The following is a 15795-nucleotide window of genomic DNA, read 5'->3' as shown; positions in this document are numbered from 1 at the left end:
CCACTGATTGGATGTTGTCAGAAATGTGTCATCTTGATGGCTGAATCCAAATGTCTACCCTGTGGACTTGCAGACTGAGGCCGATCATGTATTTTCCCTAATGTAGTTGAATATGATTTCTTGCCTTCATGATTCAAGAAACAAAGTAATCGTTTTAATCATAATAAGTTCTTTTGGTTCTTTTTGATTGTGGTTAATTAAGTCCAGAGGCACCCCAGGCGAACTCTTGGAAAGTCTGCAAACAGTCAGCTTGAGGCCCCTTGTGGACTGAGTGAGTTGTGGGTTTGGACAGCCCGCAGCACTCACAGACTTCCTGGAAACGTGTCTGTAAAGTTCACAAGACGTTTGATTTCAGCACCTCACAGTGATAGCAGGGTGTACTTAAGGCACAGCTTTCTACACTAATGCAAGGAGCAAAGAAACACAAACCACTCAGGTTTGACTAGTAATTTCGTTTTTAGTGTTTAGGGGAAAAAAATGGAATGGCACTCTGTAGTCCCTAAGCCTAAGCCCTTTTTTTAAATCAAGATCCATGCATCATTCCCTGGGAAATTTGAAAAATGAGCTATACCGCAATGTTCAAGAAAACGTATTGGATCCGTCCATTTATCTAAAGCCAACCCTAACCCTGCACAGTGGGTTAAAGGGGTCTGTTTTGGGCCTCCATCCACGTTGTGTGGAAATCCTGTAGTTTCTGTGTAACTGTGTAATAAAACCAACTGATAAACAAATGTTACCCTCTTTGGCAGGGGTAGAAATCTGTTGCAATAAGACAAGGTGTAATTGACTGTTTCATCCCATTTCATCAGTGGTTTTATTACACGGATATGTGAAGAAAACGATGTAGAAAAGTTCTGTTGTATAACCAAAACAAACAAACTCGGCCCAAACAAATGTGCCCATGAGGGGGGATAAAGTGAGACAAACCTGTATATTTTGGTAATTAAAATTATTATTGCTACAGTGCATGCTGTCTCATCTGAGAGCAATTTATGATTGAAGTTTTAGTCGGTGCTGGAAAAACAACTCTTTAGCTAATGAATATCTGCTGCTTCTCTCCATTAGACACACTTCTCCTCGTACTGCAATATGCATTACATTTGAATTTAAGAAAGTCAATAATTTTTATTGAATCCCCACAAGTCCATCAAAAGTAGAATCTGCTTAAGCGAGACGCCCATGCCAACAGATACTGTAAGTAATGACTTCCACCGAAAACACTGATGCAAGCTACAGCTTTAATAAGAACCCAAGTGCCAAACTAAACTCACTGCTTCACTTCTCTTTTTAATATAAACACAATAAAGAAGCATTTGCATTTATATAGTTCTTCCAAGCCATCTGACGTTGCTGCCAGCCAGTACCCAGAAACAGCTGAGCTTCAAACTGATTGTTACCTGGGGAAAATTAAGATAAGAGGAGTAATCCCATGGATGAAAATGGCTTTGTTCGACCCATAGCAGTAGGGCCAACCAGGTAGGCAGAATTAACAGACCCCTGCCTGGTGCCAGTAATGAAAATCCCTGACCACCACATCACCCTATGTCTTCAATATGATAGAAATGATATCTCACTCGTCCCCCAACTGAGATGCAGCATATCTTGATCTTCCGAGGATCAAGCCGATGTGTACTTTTGCATATATTTCGGATGAGGTAATAACTGATACGACTCAGAGTTTCAAAAGCTCAATCCACCCTAGTTAATATGCACCGCTTTGAGTCCACTGGGAGCTGAAATACATCTGGATTGAACTGATAAACCACACAAGATCGTTGACACCACCTGGAGTCACGATTCTTGGGCGTTGAATATACTGGAGAAACACTGATGCGTTCGTTGGTTGATCCATCCATGCGCGCCATCACTTCTTTCTCACACCAGTTTTTTTTTTTTTTTTTTACCTTTGAGCTAATTTGTCACGTTGCCACAAAGTTTAAAATAGCTGCAATATCGCACGGCCTCATTTGTTTCGCTTGTATCACGGGTCCAGGTGCAGGGGTGCTGCGTCGCACGCTAGCATGCGAGCGGCCGGCTCCTATCTGCATACTGCGGGGGAACAAAAGAGTGCTATAGGTGACGGCGACAGGAAAGTGATCTGAACTGTCGGATTTAATGGCTGGGTGGCTTTAATGATAATCCGCTGGCCTCCCCCTCCCTCTCTCCCCCCTTAAGAGCTCCATGGGATGACAGGAAACAAACAGTGCTCTGACACTTCCCGCTAATTAGCATCATTAGCATACGGCCATTATGTGGCTGGACAGTGGCATGACAGGGCTCTGAGGAAGGCTACAGCAATGACCTTTGGTGGACAACACCAGCTGTCAGTAATTACCCATAGCATCGGCCAAGGGGCTGGAGACAAAGACTGACTCCTTGTCCTTGAGGACCCATGGCACCCAGGAATGTCTCCCTCTTTAATATTCCTTTTTTCCTGTAAGTGGAGTTATTTATAAAAAATGCTGAGAGGCAAGTATATGGTTGTTTCTTAACCTAAAAATTAAGAACCTTAAAGTTTCACAGGCTTTAGGCTGAGCTTTAACTAAAAGGCGTGACTAAATGTCGAGATGCACCCGCACACTCGCCGCCAGAGGCTTGTGTATGCCAGTGTTGACAAAAATACAACGCTGAGTGGGAAATAATGACTTGACTTGCTCCACAAATACAACATTTTTCGGAGTCTTCAAGTGGAAACGTCTGTATTCTCTGCCTAAGTGCCAGTAATCACCAGTAATTGTTTGTTGTAGATTTCGGTCTTTGAAGCTATAATGTTGACTTTTATGACTCCGTGTTTTCCTTTCATCTCCGCGCGCAACTTCCGTGCCAACGAGGCAAAACAACTCCGAGCATCGGCGTAGCGAGGAGGTAATTTGGAAAACATCAAAAAATTTGTTTGGAATATTATGTGTATGAAGATGAAATAGCTACCTGGTGCAGTGGTACCCAAACGCATTAACCTCTGTCTCCCTAGTATAATCACAGACAAGCGTGCGTAAACACACACACACACAAACGCACACCCATCTGCTGCTCCATCTACACTACATTACACTAACTTAATCAAATAGCAGCCTTGTCTCAAGTCTTCCTGGTGGCCTTCAGAGTCCAAAGTGTGCATCCTCTTTATTCACGTCACGTTTGTCTCTTTTCAACAGGAACGTCTGTGATGAAGGTCACCGCGTCGGACGCTGACGACCCCACATACGGCAGCAGCGCCAGAGTGGTGTACAGCGTACTGGACGGAGAAAAGTTTTTCACCGTTGACAGACACACAGGTGAGAAGGATAAAGAGCACATATTCAGAACTCCCTACGCCCACTAGTTTTTTTTTTTTTTCTTGTCATAAGATTTTTCTCATGCTCCTTGTCTTTTCCAACAATACCCTGAAAGCTATCTGAGCTAACTTCCTCTCCTTCCCTGCCCTCTGCACATTGTAAGCACACAGGACTTCCTGGAGTTCTCTGTCCTGATTGGATTCAATGGGAAGGGATACCAGGAAATGTATTTCCTCTGTTACTGCATGAGCGGGGAGACACGTGGGTCACTGACCAAAAAAATCTGTTACAGTGTTATCTGTTGGAATATAGAACTATTTCACACTTATTTTGATAAAAAAAAATAAATAATCTATTTTTTTTTTTGTTACCACATCTTTTATTCTGTTTATCAAACCAAGTTAAAAAAAAAAAAAAAAAAAAAAGGCCCACTGGTGCTTCGGATCAAAGAGGAGCAAGTTTGTCTAAGTAATCAACTAGCATTACATAACAATGGGATACATATTTCCACCAGAACCACATTTACCTCAATCTGTCCTTTGCTGTAGGCCTGTAATGTAAAATTCCCCTCTTCACCAACTGGTCTCGGGCTTATAGGAGTGATATTGTCTGACCCGCAGTCTTTCAGGAGCAGCTTAGCATTGGTGTTGCCTTCGAATGCCCCTCCAGGGAAAAGCACTAAAGTTTTAATGATTCCTTTTTTGGTCTCCACCACTTTGATTTGGTCAGCCTGGGAGCAGGGATGATAAATGGCTCTGCCTTGTTGGGACTAGCCGGGAGACCGAGCGGTTCATTCTAGCTTCTGTCTCACGGCCGCCCTATTCCACACCCCCCCCTCCCCCATTTTTTTTTGTAGGCAGGCGGGCCAGCCCTAATAGGTGCAAGTCAAGAAGGTCAAAATAGAGAGGAGATGGAACAGCTGCAAAATCTGCCTCATTAATATCACTCTCACTCACTCTGACAACAAACTGAACAGCGAGTCCCTGTGTTTTCTCTGCCAGATCTTGCCGTGCTGGAACTGTCTGAAGGTGTTGCTGGACGTCTCAGTCGAAAGGTTGATTTAATGTGGGCTGAACTTTGACTCAGAATTTTAATACATTTCAATTAAGTCATTATTACAAAAATAATAAGCAGTATTGATAACAATATCCATGACATACAAAATGCAGTGCTCAGGGTACCACTGACTCTGCCTTAGGGCCTTTTTGTAGTACTGGTGGTGTCTTGTTTTTGCATGCACAACCTCAAATCTGTTGTGAGCTTCAAGAAATGGTAAAACACTCCAGTCTGCAGTTGTGTTGACTGCTTGTCGTTACTTGTTGATGATTGTTTTTTGGGTGTGTGCTTAAAAAAAACGGAGCCATTATTATTACTTCTTCTTCTGTAACGTTGTTAGTTTCTATACGTCAAGGCAAAAAATACAAAAAATACAACACCTGTTCCGTTCTGTACATGGATGCAGTCATTAAAAGGGTAGACCGAGAGATGTGTTACTTTTCCCGGCTCTGTCCACACAAAGCGTGGCTGATCTAGCTGCTGCCTGTAAATCTGCCCGCGGGGCTTGTTATGCTGTAAAAGTGCAGCGGCGGCTCTCGTTAGAAAGGGCAGCGCGGCGATATGTGCACATCATCTCGTGGTGACGTTGATCACACAGCGGCAGAGGAAATGACACCCGGACAGGCAGAAAAAGGCGAAGTGACACCTTAGCCTGGCAAAGCTTTCTACTTTTTAATTATCATGAAGGCCCACGTGGAAGGGACAGCTAGCGTTAAAGTAAACAGTGGAATTAGTTCTCTGTTGCCACGTGAGATGAAAACAGAAATGCAATTGATGTGGGTAGGAAAAAGTGATTGGAACAGCATCATTTATTTTACATTAATGTAATACATTACTAAGCCGAGGTACTATTTCACAGTTGCTGTACACCGCCCTATTACTCGGTTAAATTGGTTAATGTTAAGGCTACGTGATGTGAATTGGAATTGGGACCACATAGACTGACTGCATTCATGAACACAGACCAGTCATTTGCATACAGTCTCTGCCACAGCGTTGGAGCGATGTGTACTAGTTTGGGACTGGGGCTTTACTTTTGACAGCCCTGATTTAGAGGCGTTCTTTCTGGCCTTTGGTGGATGAAAGAGGAGCATGTCATCTGCCTCCCTCCTTAACTCCACTGCTGCATGTACTGCATTTTGGCTACTTATAGAACATGGCCCAGGGCTAAATGTGACTGGAATCAGTGAGTTGTGTACCCAACACAATGCAAACCTTTGGGAGGGAGACAGCACACCAAGCTCAGGAAATGCATCAATAGATTCTGATGTGGAAAAATCCCAAAGGGGCAAAGTGGAATTATATTACTACTGCACAGCAAACCAGCCAACTACTGATGCTGCTGCTGCTGCTCAGCTAACATGGAAGAGATGTACCGAAAAATGGCCAAGCGCTAGTGTGTAAGAGTGTAGGTAGGGCCGCTGTGATTAGTTAATTCTAAATTAATTAGTCGATCAAAAGAAAATTAATTGCAAACTGTTCTGACAATCCATTAATCTTTTCAGTCATTTTCCAATCAAAAATGTCAGAAAGGGCAAGTAAAAAAAAAAGGAAAATGATAATGACAATTTTCCACATTTATGTGTGTTTTCAGGAGTACTACTGCATATGTGTAAACAAAGTAGCCTTTTGTGGCTCCAGAAGAAGATGCATGTAATCTGATGAATTAACACTGTCACTCAGTTGCTAACTTGGATTGTGGGTAATGTAGGCACCAGGTTATGTAGGACAAAGAATGTGTGAAATGAAGAACAGGTGATAACTGTGTAACTTGTGAATCGATTTTGATCATTTGTTTTAAACTGCCCATAATAAGTCCACATATTGGGCTGCTTTTTCAAAACCCATCACCCACATTACCTAGAATCCAACTTTATCACTGAGTGACATCATTAGAGGCAATTTATCAATGTTCATTTGACCTCTTCTGGAGCCACATAAAAACTATACATGAAGTATACAGTAGTACTCCCCAAGACCTCTTAACACACTTTAATGTGGAAAATTGCTGGAGTCCCCCTTTAAATGCCAGGATTTTCTGCATTCCTTCATCAATTATGACATTAAATGAAGAGTCTTTGGATTTTGGACCGTTGCCTGGACAAAAGAAGCAATTTGAAGACATCACTTTAGCACATCTATACATTTTTTTGACATGTTATAGACTAAACGGTTAATCAATCAGTCATGAAAAGAGTTGGCCAGTTAATGAAAATAATCTTTGGCATAAGATAGACAGATACAGAATAAAAACAGAGAGCCACCAGTTTTCAGGTAGACACAAAAGAATGTCATATACTTTTACCCCAACACCGAAACAGCATTATGGTCACATCGCATCTGACATAACCTTCTGCTAGCACTGGATAGGCTGTTTGCAGTAGCTTATATGCTGACCAGATGTGAATCCGAACTGCAAAATTCTTTCTAGGTCTTTGTTGTTCTGCTGGTCTTACATTGAAATTTGGCGGTTTGCACTTATACATCCTAGAATAAACTGGAACACCAGTGTTGGCTTGTTTTTGAACTGACCACTGACTCTGTTCAAGTACAGACAGAAAACAGACAGAAAAGTGCACTCTGGAGGAGCCATCGAAGCTTTCTGCGTGCCTTCCAACTCACTCTCAACACTATATTACTTTCTCTATGTCCCTCGCTTGCTCTTTGGAAATCCACTTCTCGGGTTTGATTGCAGTCCTGCCCACCATGGAAGAGTTGTAAGGCTGTTCAGGGTGGCTGAGGCATGCCTTCATTCCGCCCCTATATATTATTCATTTTAATACAGCTGAGCCATAAAATGGTGTACGCGGAGAGGCACAAATATGACACAGTCTCATCCATCCAGCCAGTCAGAGGAGGTGAAATGCACTGCGCTGCACTTGTGATCCAGTGCTTAGTAGAAGTTGATATTCAAACTGAGTGGGGAAATATAGTTGGTTATTGCATAAGTGCTAGCCACTAATGTAACCTTTCCACTGGCCTCCCTTACTACTCCTACTCTCTCTCTCTCTCTCCCCCCTCCCTCTCTCTCTCTCTCCATCCTCATCCCTCCATCTTTCTCCTCCAATCTCTCCTCCGTCCCTCATTCATTAGGGATCATCATGACAGCAGTGGCAGATTTGGACCGCGAGACGCAGGATCGTTACGAGCTGGTCGTCAAGGCAACAGACATGGCAGGACAAATGGGCGGTCTGTCCGGCTCCACCACGGTGACCATAGTGATCACAGACGTTAATGACAACCCACCGCGCTTCCCACAGAGTGAGTGTCTCATGCACATTATCTTACTTTGGGCAGAGAGAGAGAGAGAGAGAGAGAGAGAGAGAGAGAGAGAGAGAGAGAGAGAGAGATGGCGAGACGCGGGAAGAGAGGGAGGAAATGACCGAGAGAATGGAGTGAGAGTGGAGGAGAATGAGGTGAGAACTGAGAGAGGGAGGAAAAATAATGAGGGGAAAAAAGGAAAGCAGAGACACGGAGAGGATGATAGAAGACACACAGATACCTTATATAGTTTGCAACCTGCAGGCCGCCGACACCAATAAGCGATGGCAGCATCAGCCGCTGTACAGAATGGCCCGCATGTAGTCCGAGTAGAATCATCTAACTTCAATTTATTGGCCTATCAAGCCTTCAGCCCATAACAAAGCAGTCTATCAAATATGGAGAATTGATGCGTTCCACTGCACGTTTGATCATTCCTTTTAAGCGAGGGCTCAAGAGAGGACTGCATCAATACGGCTGATTGTTCCCTCATTATAATGCTATGGATTTATGATGGTGAGATGGTTTTTGGGATAAATGGTTTTCGGTGCGCAACAGTTAAGGGTTGAAACGTTCGGCTGAAAGTGCAATCCGTCTCACCTCGCCACACAAGCAATTGAAAGATACAGTAGCTTTCTTTCAGGCAAACTGAAGACGCTGGTTTATTTTAGGACATATATCAGCCAATAAAAAGTGATAAAGTTTCACACCATTCTAAAAACTTTTATTCCACCAGCTCCTAATGTGGTGTTCTTCCCCACAAAACTGACACATTAAAGGGACAGTTCACACCAAGTTTCCCTGTACCCATCTAGACTGTTTGGTGAGCAGCAGAATTTTGGAGTTTTCTCTTGGACGTGATGGACCTGGATGGTGCTCAGCTGGTGGTGCTAAAAGTGCCAAAAGCGTCACTTGAAAAATTCAGCAGTATTGTCTCTTCGTAGGAATACACCCACCAATTATCATTATGCAGAACGGTGAGTGCGTCTAATCACAGAAGAGATTTTTGTGGTCGTGACAGCCCAAGATTGTTAATATTAAAGGTCCCATATTATGAAAAACACGTTTTCTCTGGTCTGTACATATATAAGCTGGTCTTCACTGAGCCTGCCAACTCCCAAAATGAGGAAAACGAGCGATTCCTGCATGGTCTCTGCAGCCCACCGACTGGTACCATGGCGCTCCTACAGGCTGTTCAGATTCAGCTCCTGTTGTCACGTAACGAAAGGAGTCATTATCATAGGCCGGCCTCCTCTACACGGTGATAGGAGTTATCTGAGACGGGGGCGTTCATCCCCGAGGTGAAGCTCGGTGTGTCCATTAGTGAGACAGCAGTGTATCGCAATGGTGTCACTCAAAGCTGTAAAAATCAACACAAGTGCCTATATTCTGTCCCAGCTACAGAACAACAGGTGAGACAGTGGTTGTGTTTCATTTTTTTAACAACAACGTGCAGGCTGTGGTTGGTGTTAGCTTGTATGTGTGTGCTAACCACTTCACATTGGACTGCTTCAGTAACAAGGGTCAGTACAAAGCTGGCTTTGCCTTGACGCTGACCCTTGTAAAAGGATCAGTCCCACCCATACCGGACCCAGCAACTGCACCCGAGCCATCGATAAGTGTCGCCACGGTTTGATAGTATTTACAGTTGCCTACGAGTATGGTGAAGTCAGCTGGAAACTGGCCAACTACTTAGCTCCACTTCGGTCTGCTATGCAATGGCGTTTGAAGCAAGTTTGACGTTAATAATATTCCGATGGGGCTTGGTTGTCACAGTAAAACGTCTGGAAATGTGCAGACTGGAGGCAGAGACGATGCTAACAGTGCCAAGAATTTTGAAACTGTGTTGGAGACAAACACAGCTTTCGCTAGCTGTTAGCCATTAGCTTCATGGTGGTAAATGTAACAACACATACGAACAAACTAACATTATTCAGGCACACTAACCATTCTGAAACGTCCTGCTGCAGCCACAGAGTCTGTACTTCTTCAGGAGCCTCTCCTTCTGGGTCCCATTCTGGGTCAAACTGGTATGGTTGAACGAAAAAATCACCACGAGCCATAGCCTTATATCCACCGTAAACATTAGCGCATGCTACTGCTAACGCAAGGGGCAGTCTCTCCCTGAGAGTGACGTAGCAGGAAGGGCTCTCCAAGCAAGCATTGACAGACGGAGCTCATTAGCATTTAAAGGTGCAGGCACAGAAATAGACTGCTCTGAATAGAGCTCTGTAGAGCGACTTTTAGACAGCTGAAATTCAGGAACATGTATGGGTTTGGGACAATGCATATCGAATTCAGAGTTTTTGGACCTCTGACAGCTGTGTGAAACTGATGAGAAACAGTATAATATGGGACCTTTAATGTCGTCCTGCTTAACTGATGTGTGATATTAGCTTGCGGCACGGTGGGTGTATTTTGGTAGAAAGAATAGTTAAAGAGAAACCGCTCAGAACAAGGCATGTGGATTACCTTGAGTAAAGAGAGCAAAGACACATTGCTGTCGAGTTTGTCAGACGTATTTTTTCGGCACTTAGAGTACAAAAACACAAAATTCTCATCTAGTTCCGTTATGATTGAGGGAAGGCAGACAACTTGATGGCTGATACCTCCAAATCTCGGCAGCTTACACCAAAACAATCTAGATGGATGAGAGGGGAAAATATGTATTTTCAAGTTTGGGGTGAACCGTCCTTTTAATATGCTCACATGCAACTCCTTTGCCAAATAATAATTAGCTCTCTGAACACAATGGTACTTGCCTGTCTTCTTTCTTTTGTCTCAACTTTTTATTTTTGTCCTCTTTCTTCTGAGATAAACCGTAACGCTATTACTTTTGTTATAGCCAGAGGAACACCATCTGACAGCCTGGTTGATTGTATTTGATATGTCTCCACACACCTTTTCTTATTTCTGTATAAATCCTTTTTTCATCTCAGTAAATCATATTTACCCAGTCAGAGGGATAAAACCCCCACTGCAAGATTGTAGTGTCTCCACTCTGTGGTATGGGAAATAGATAGACTTTGGAAAGCAGCCTCATAAATAAGATGCAAAGGAAGATGCCGTGGTGTATAATGTAGGGACTTTGATGTTTGCACATGATTCGCCTCTTGGGAACAATAAAGTTTCATCTCCTTTTTATCTTTTTTATCTTTTTCATAATGACGTCTGGCAGATCTCATACATTTCCTTTTAGTCCGTTTCTTCATTTGAAGCATGACATTAGATATAAGATTGAGAACACGTGTCAGCATAAGTAATCATATACATGAACGTGGACACCAGCAAGTGGTTTTTGTTACATGCTTTACTTTTTTTTCATTGATATCATTTTAATTGCATGTTGTTCTATATATTGTTTTAATTAAACAGTTTCTTCATTAGTGCAGTTAATAAATAGGTGAATAAGATATTAAGGCAGTGCTGTGGATTTAGCTGTAGACGGTCAAAAATTATTTTGTGCACTCCATTTTCTCTGAATGCAGCGATCACACTGACAACAACCGCCTGAAGTCTATTTCCTGCTGTTCTTTCATTTTAATCCCATCCCTACTTCATTTTTCCATTACCCGTCTCTTCCCCTTTTTACCCTCTTTATCTTTGTTACTCTCTCCTCCCCTCCTCCTCCCACTTTTCTATTTCTGCTCCCTATCCATCTCTTCCACCAATACCCTGCTCTTATACCTTCTTCTTATTTTTCTTCCACCTACGGCCTACCATCTATCTCCCCTCATCCTTCCTCCGCTGGTGTTTTCCCTCTTGTTCTCCTGTGTTGTTTTGTGCTGTTTTCCACACTTCAACGCTATTTGTTTTTTTATCCTCCCGTATCCTCCGACCACTTTCTCCATGTGCCAGAGATGTACCAGTTTTCGGTGTCGGAAGGGGCGGCTGTGGGAACGCCGGTTGGACGCGTCATCGCCACGGATGCAGACATGGGGGAGAACACAGACATGAGCTACCTGATCAAAGAGGGAGGCGAGCTCTTCAAGGTCACCACCGACGTCGAGACGCAGGAAGCTGTTGTCGCCATCAAGAAGGTATGGTTATCTTAAAGGAGTACCCTGCCACTTTAATGGTCTGTAAAATCTCTATACATTTTCACCACTACAGGGGCAGAAAATCATACCGATATCTTACTTTTGAGTTCAATGGGAGTGATTACCTACTTGTGCAACACCAATTTGAATCTACCCTCATACGAGAGTCAAGACATGGCTGCTCGCTGCTGCAAAAGGGTGACTTAGGATCATATTATCTACCATAACCAGCTGTGCTTAACACTGAATGTAAGATTTTGAGACTTTAGAGGTCAAGTGTGTGGGATTTAGGGACATCTATAGGCAGAAGTGGAACGTTATGCTTACATCAGTGTATAATGGCATGAAAATAAGAACAGCTGTGTTGTGTTAACTCAAGGCCCAGTACACACCAGGAGCATTTTATCCTGTAGTTAATTTGCACCCTGCATTTTATGGCAAAGGTTACGATATTATAAAGACAATGGGACCAAAGTGATTTGGAATGAGTAACCTTGATACCTCCTGCCACAGACACACTGCTATAAATGACGACCGGCGGGGAACTGAAGCTGTAATATCTATCTCCTCAAATCCACCAGACTACTTAGATAAAAAACAGGCATATTACCTCCCAGAATGTGGGAGTTGCTGGTCTACTGCTGCCACGTTCAGGTAGTTTGCTTCTAACTCTGGTGTTTGACCAAATTAATGCATATTAATGGACTGGCATGGAGCCCTGAAACAGCTGAGATGAACCTTGGTGAATTCAGCCTCTCACTACCAGTAAGAGAGCTGGTCAGTGCTGCAGTGCGACCCCAGAGGCCCCTCTCTGAGCCCTCCAAGCTGGAACAGTTGCTCTGTCAGTTCTGCTTGGTCTGGTTAGTATTTTAATGTGATAATACAACCTCATTGAAAATGTGCATATGTTTGTGCATATGTTTGCATCTCTGCCAGTGTCAATGGTTTCGTAGGACATACTGGCAGGTGAGGATTTGGCATATTTGTGTTGTTTATTAGCCTTTTATAGCTACGGAGGTGGCAGGTCCTGTGCCACGGAGTGCCCATGTTTCCCCGCCATTGAACTACAGGCCAAACCAAACACTGGCTTTGAGGAAGGCCTTTCACGTTTATGTGGGTTTTTTTGTTTTGGTTTTTTTTTTTTGCATTATGTGCGTTACTCACATATTCAGCTGCCTTAGGTTCTCCCAGCTCTAGGTCCAACAGCTCTTAGGGCCTGTTCAGACAGAGAAGCCCACAGTAAGATGGGCTGGAGCGATGGAGAAAGATTTGGTCTTTGATGACTGATGATCATTAGTCGCTCACTGGGGTTGGACTGTCAGTGCGGCTTCTCCTCAAAAGCTGAACAGTTTTCAACTTAAATTAGACTCTGTGTCAAAAACTGCAGAATTTTAGCAGCAGTATCTTTCCATTCATTCATTCATTTAGGTGTTTCTCCTAAGTGACATATTGCTTTTGTGCGGCCTAATGGCAGAATGAACATGTGAATAACAAGCCAGGAGCTGTATGTTGGTTCAATGGACTGTTTCATTATTCTAAAGACCACTGGCGATGACCTGGTCCTGCAGACACCACAATAACCTGGAAGAAACCATCTACTCGACCGAGATGGGATGTGTGTACACTGATACCTGAGCGTCGGTGTCAGTACTGAGCCTGGTGTCGCTTCTGATGCATTGCTGTGACACTAAAACAGAATCGTGTTTGTTCTTTCAGACGCTGGACTTCGAGAGCAAGCGCACACATAATGTAGTGGTGGAGGCAGTGAATAAGCACGTGGACCCTCGCTTCGTGGACCTGGGTTCCTTCCGAGACCAGACCATCGTCCGGGTCAGCGTGTCGGACATAGATGAGCCACCCATCTTTCAACCACCAGAGGGCGCTATTATGGAAGTGCAAGAGGATGCCAAAGTGGGAGCGCTGGTTGGAATCGTCACCGCCAGGGATCCAGATGAGAAGAGGAAACCTGTCAGGTGCGGCAATGACCCTAATGCCAACTTTGCTGTAAAGAAAATGGTTTGAATTGGTGCAGCATATTTCAAACAGAGGCTGCTTGTTGTATCAGGGGAAAAAATATTAAAGTTTATTTTGAATCACATGAATTAGGTCCCTCATGTTTTATATAATTGCATACCGTGATTGTTGTAAATGGTTCATACGCATAACACAGGACAAACACAATTATGGTCAACAACTACTGTGACTTAAAACATAATGGATAGAGGAGACTGCAGCTTTAATGGAGAGAATTGTTTCTAACCCAACTGTACTGGTGCGCATGAGCGATTTGATTTGGTAATAATATCGAATTCGGTGGAAATGAAAATCTTTTGGCTGTGTTAAAGTGTGGCACATAAAAATTGCGAGATCAGATTAAAACCAGTGCTTAGATAGCGGATGAGCACAACTGCTTTTTGCAGCAGCCTGATAAAAACTATATCAACCAATACACTGGCAATAAAACATTGCTGTGGAAAGGTTACTGCTAAGTATGAATAACAGCATTTTAAAGCTAAGTTTTGCATGACTGAGTGCTTCCTTTCTATGTGGCTTGGACGGGACATGGCGCCACTGCAACACGGGCAGCCATTCCACAAGACTTCCCCACTGTATACATTTTTGCGAGCACATAATTTCTCCCATGAAAAATGTAACTTTGAGGAACTATAACTCACTCGCCACACGCAGATATATAAGGTAGCTTAAGACCAAAAAATATCTTTGAAACAATTCCTCTTGAAGATGGAGTGAAAGCCTGAGCAATGGTGAATGGTTCAGCTCGCACAATGGATGACGCTGTGCCAAACACCTCCTCTTTCTTCTGCGATCGCCGCGCATGATAACGACAATATCGTCTGGTAATCTTCTGTACCAAGGTCTCGAGTTTATATGTCCTCAGCAGAGCAATCGCAGCCTTAGAGGAGAATGTAGATAGGGGCTAAGACAGTCTCACTGACAGAGTACACACCGACCCACGCAGTGCCTGTGCAAATTACCTCGATTAAAAATGCATGAGGCTCAGAGTTCCAGGTGTAATAAAGTGCAACACAATGGCAGCGCTGTCGTTCACCAGTGTCTTGGCAGCCTGGAGCTGAAAGTGTGTGATATGTGTGCAAGCATAAATGAGTGTGTGTGTGGTCGTGTGTGTGTGCGCGCGTGCATGTGTTTGAGTAAGCGAATGCGTACGTGAAAGGGAGGGAGGGAGGTTGGCAAGGAGCCACCTACTGGGCAAAGCTAGCAAGCCGACGGCCTCTGGCACTGGGCAACACACACTGAACTCTGGATAATCAAGCACCCTGAGTGGTGTTGTATTAGTGCAAAGTATGCATCCGCTGCGGTTTTGATCAGCAAGATGATTTATTGATGAGTGAATAGTCATGGTGCTGTGAAAACAAACTGCAAAGGGTGCCAGGCCTCATGTAAACAAAGAATGTCCAACACGCGAGGATTAAAGCAGGTGATCCAGCAACTGGAGGGCAGCTCGTCAAATGATGCTCAAAGATACAAAACAAATGAGCTTAAACAATTATAGTCTGGTTTAAAGGGCGTGAATGCTGTTTTGCCAACATGATTGGGATTCTGAAAACTGTGCGCAGCAGCCAAGTTAGTGTTTTGTGGTGCAGACAGATTGTGTTTTTTTGATTCTGATGGAGCGTGAATCAGTGTTTATGAGGAAATGGATTTTTTTTTCATGTCTAACAACATGATGCCCCCTCACTCACATCCCACGAAAAGTGACATGCACTGAAGAACCAAAGGTTCAGTTCTTGTCTCCTTTTGAATATTAATCATGTGGGGAAGCAAATGTGCACAAAAACATGAGGTTTTTATTTATTCATCTATTTGTTTTGTCTGTCGTGCTGTCATATCTGTCATCTGAATCCAATTCCAAACAAAAAAAAAAAGAAATACAACGAGGCATTGTGCAGCACAGTTTGAGAGAGAAGCGTATTTTTCATGTTTACGCTGGAGACAAATGTCAATGGCAGGTGTAAACGCAACCCAGCCGGATCTAATTACCATCCTACGTGATGCATGTTGATGTTAGATGTAACAGAGTATTACACTGACGGATACATGAATTCATACACATGTACAGTAGGCTGTGTCAGTTCATTATCTTAAACAGTGATCAGTTGGGCTGCCATGGCATCGTTTTAGAT

General features: G+C 43.4%; 1 protein-coding gene and 1 long non-coding RNA gene across 2 annotated transcripts in view; one reads left to right on the top strand and one right to left on the bottom strand.

The window, feature by feature from the left end:
- LOC119021913 overlaps positions 1-15795 on the bottom strand; it is a 255539-nt gene that overhangs the window by 139015 nt on the left and 100729 nt on the right. The window lies entirely within an intron of this gene.
- LOC119021912 (cadherin-22) overlaps positions 1-15795 on the top strand; it is a 169059-nt gene that overhangs the window by 113557 nt on the left and 39707 nt on the right. Inside the window, exons 5-8 of the mRNA XM_037102511.1 lie at positions 3156-3275; positions 7425-7592; positions 11451-11632; positions 13349-13605. Of these exons, the coding sequence (XP_036958406.1) occupies positions 3156-3275; positions 7425-7592; positions 11451-11632; positions 13349-13605 (727 nt within the window). The remainder of the gene's footprint in view (positions 1-3155; positions 3276-7424; positions 7593-11450; positions 11633-13348; positions 13606-15795) is intronic.

This window comes from Acanthopagrus latus, chromosome 6 (genome assembly GCF_904848185.1).
Source record: "Acanthopagrus latus isolate v.2019 chromosome 6, fAcaLat1.1, whole genome shotgun sequence".
Classification (NCBI taxonomy): domain Eukaryota; kingdom Metazoa; phylum Chordata; class Actinopteri; order Spariformes; family Sparidae; genus Acanthopagrus; species Acanthopagrus latus.
Note: the sequence above shows the minus strand (reverse complement) of the source record. Positions and strands in the feature narration are given on the sequence as shown.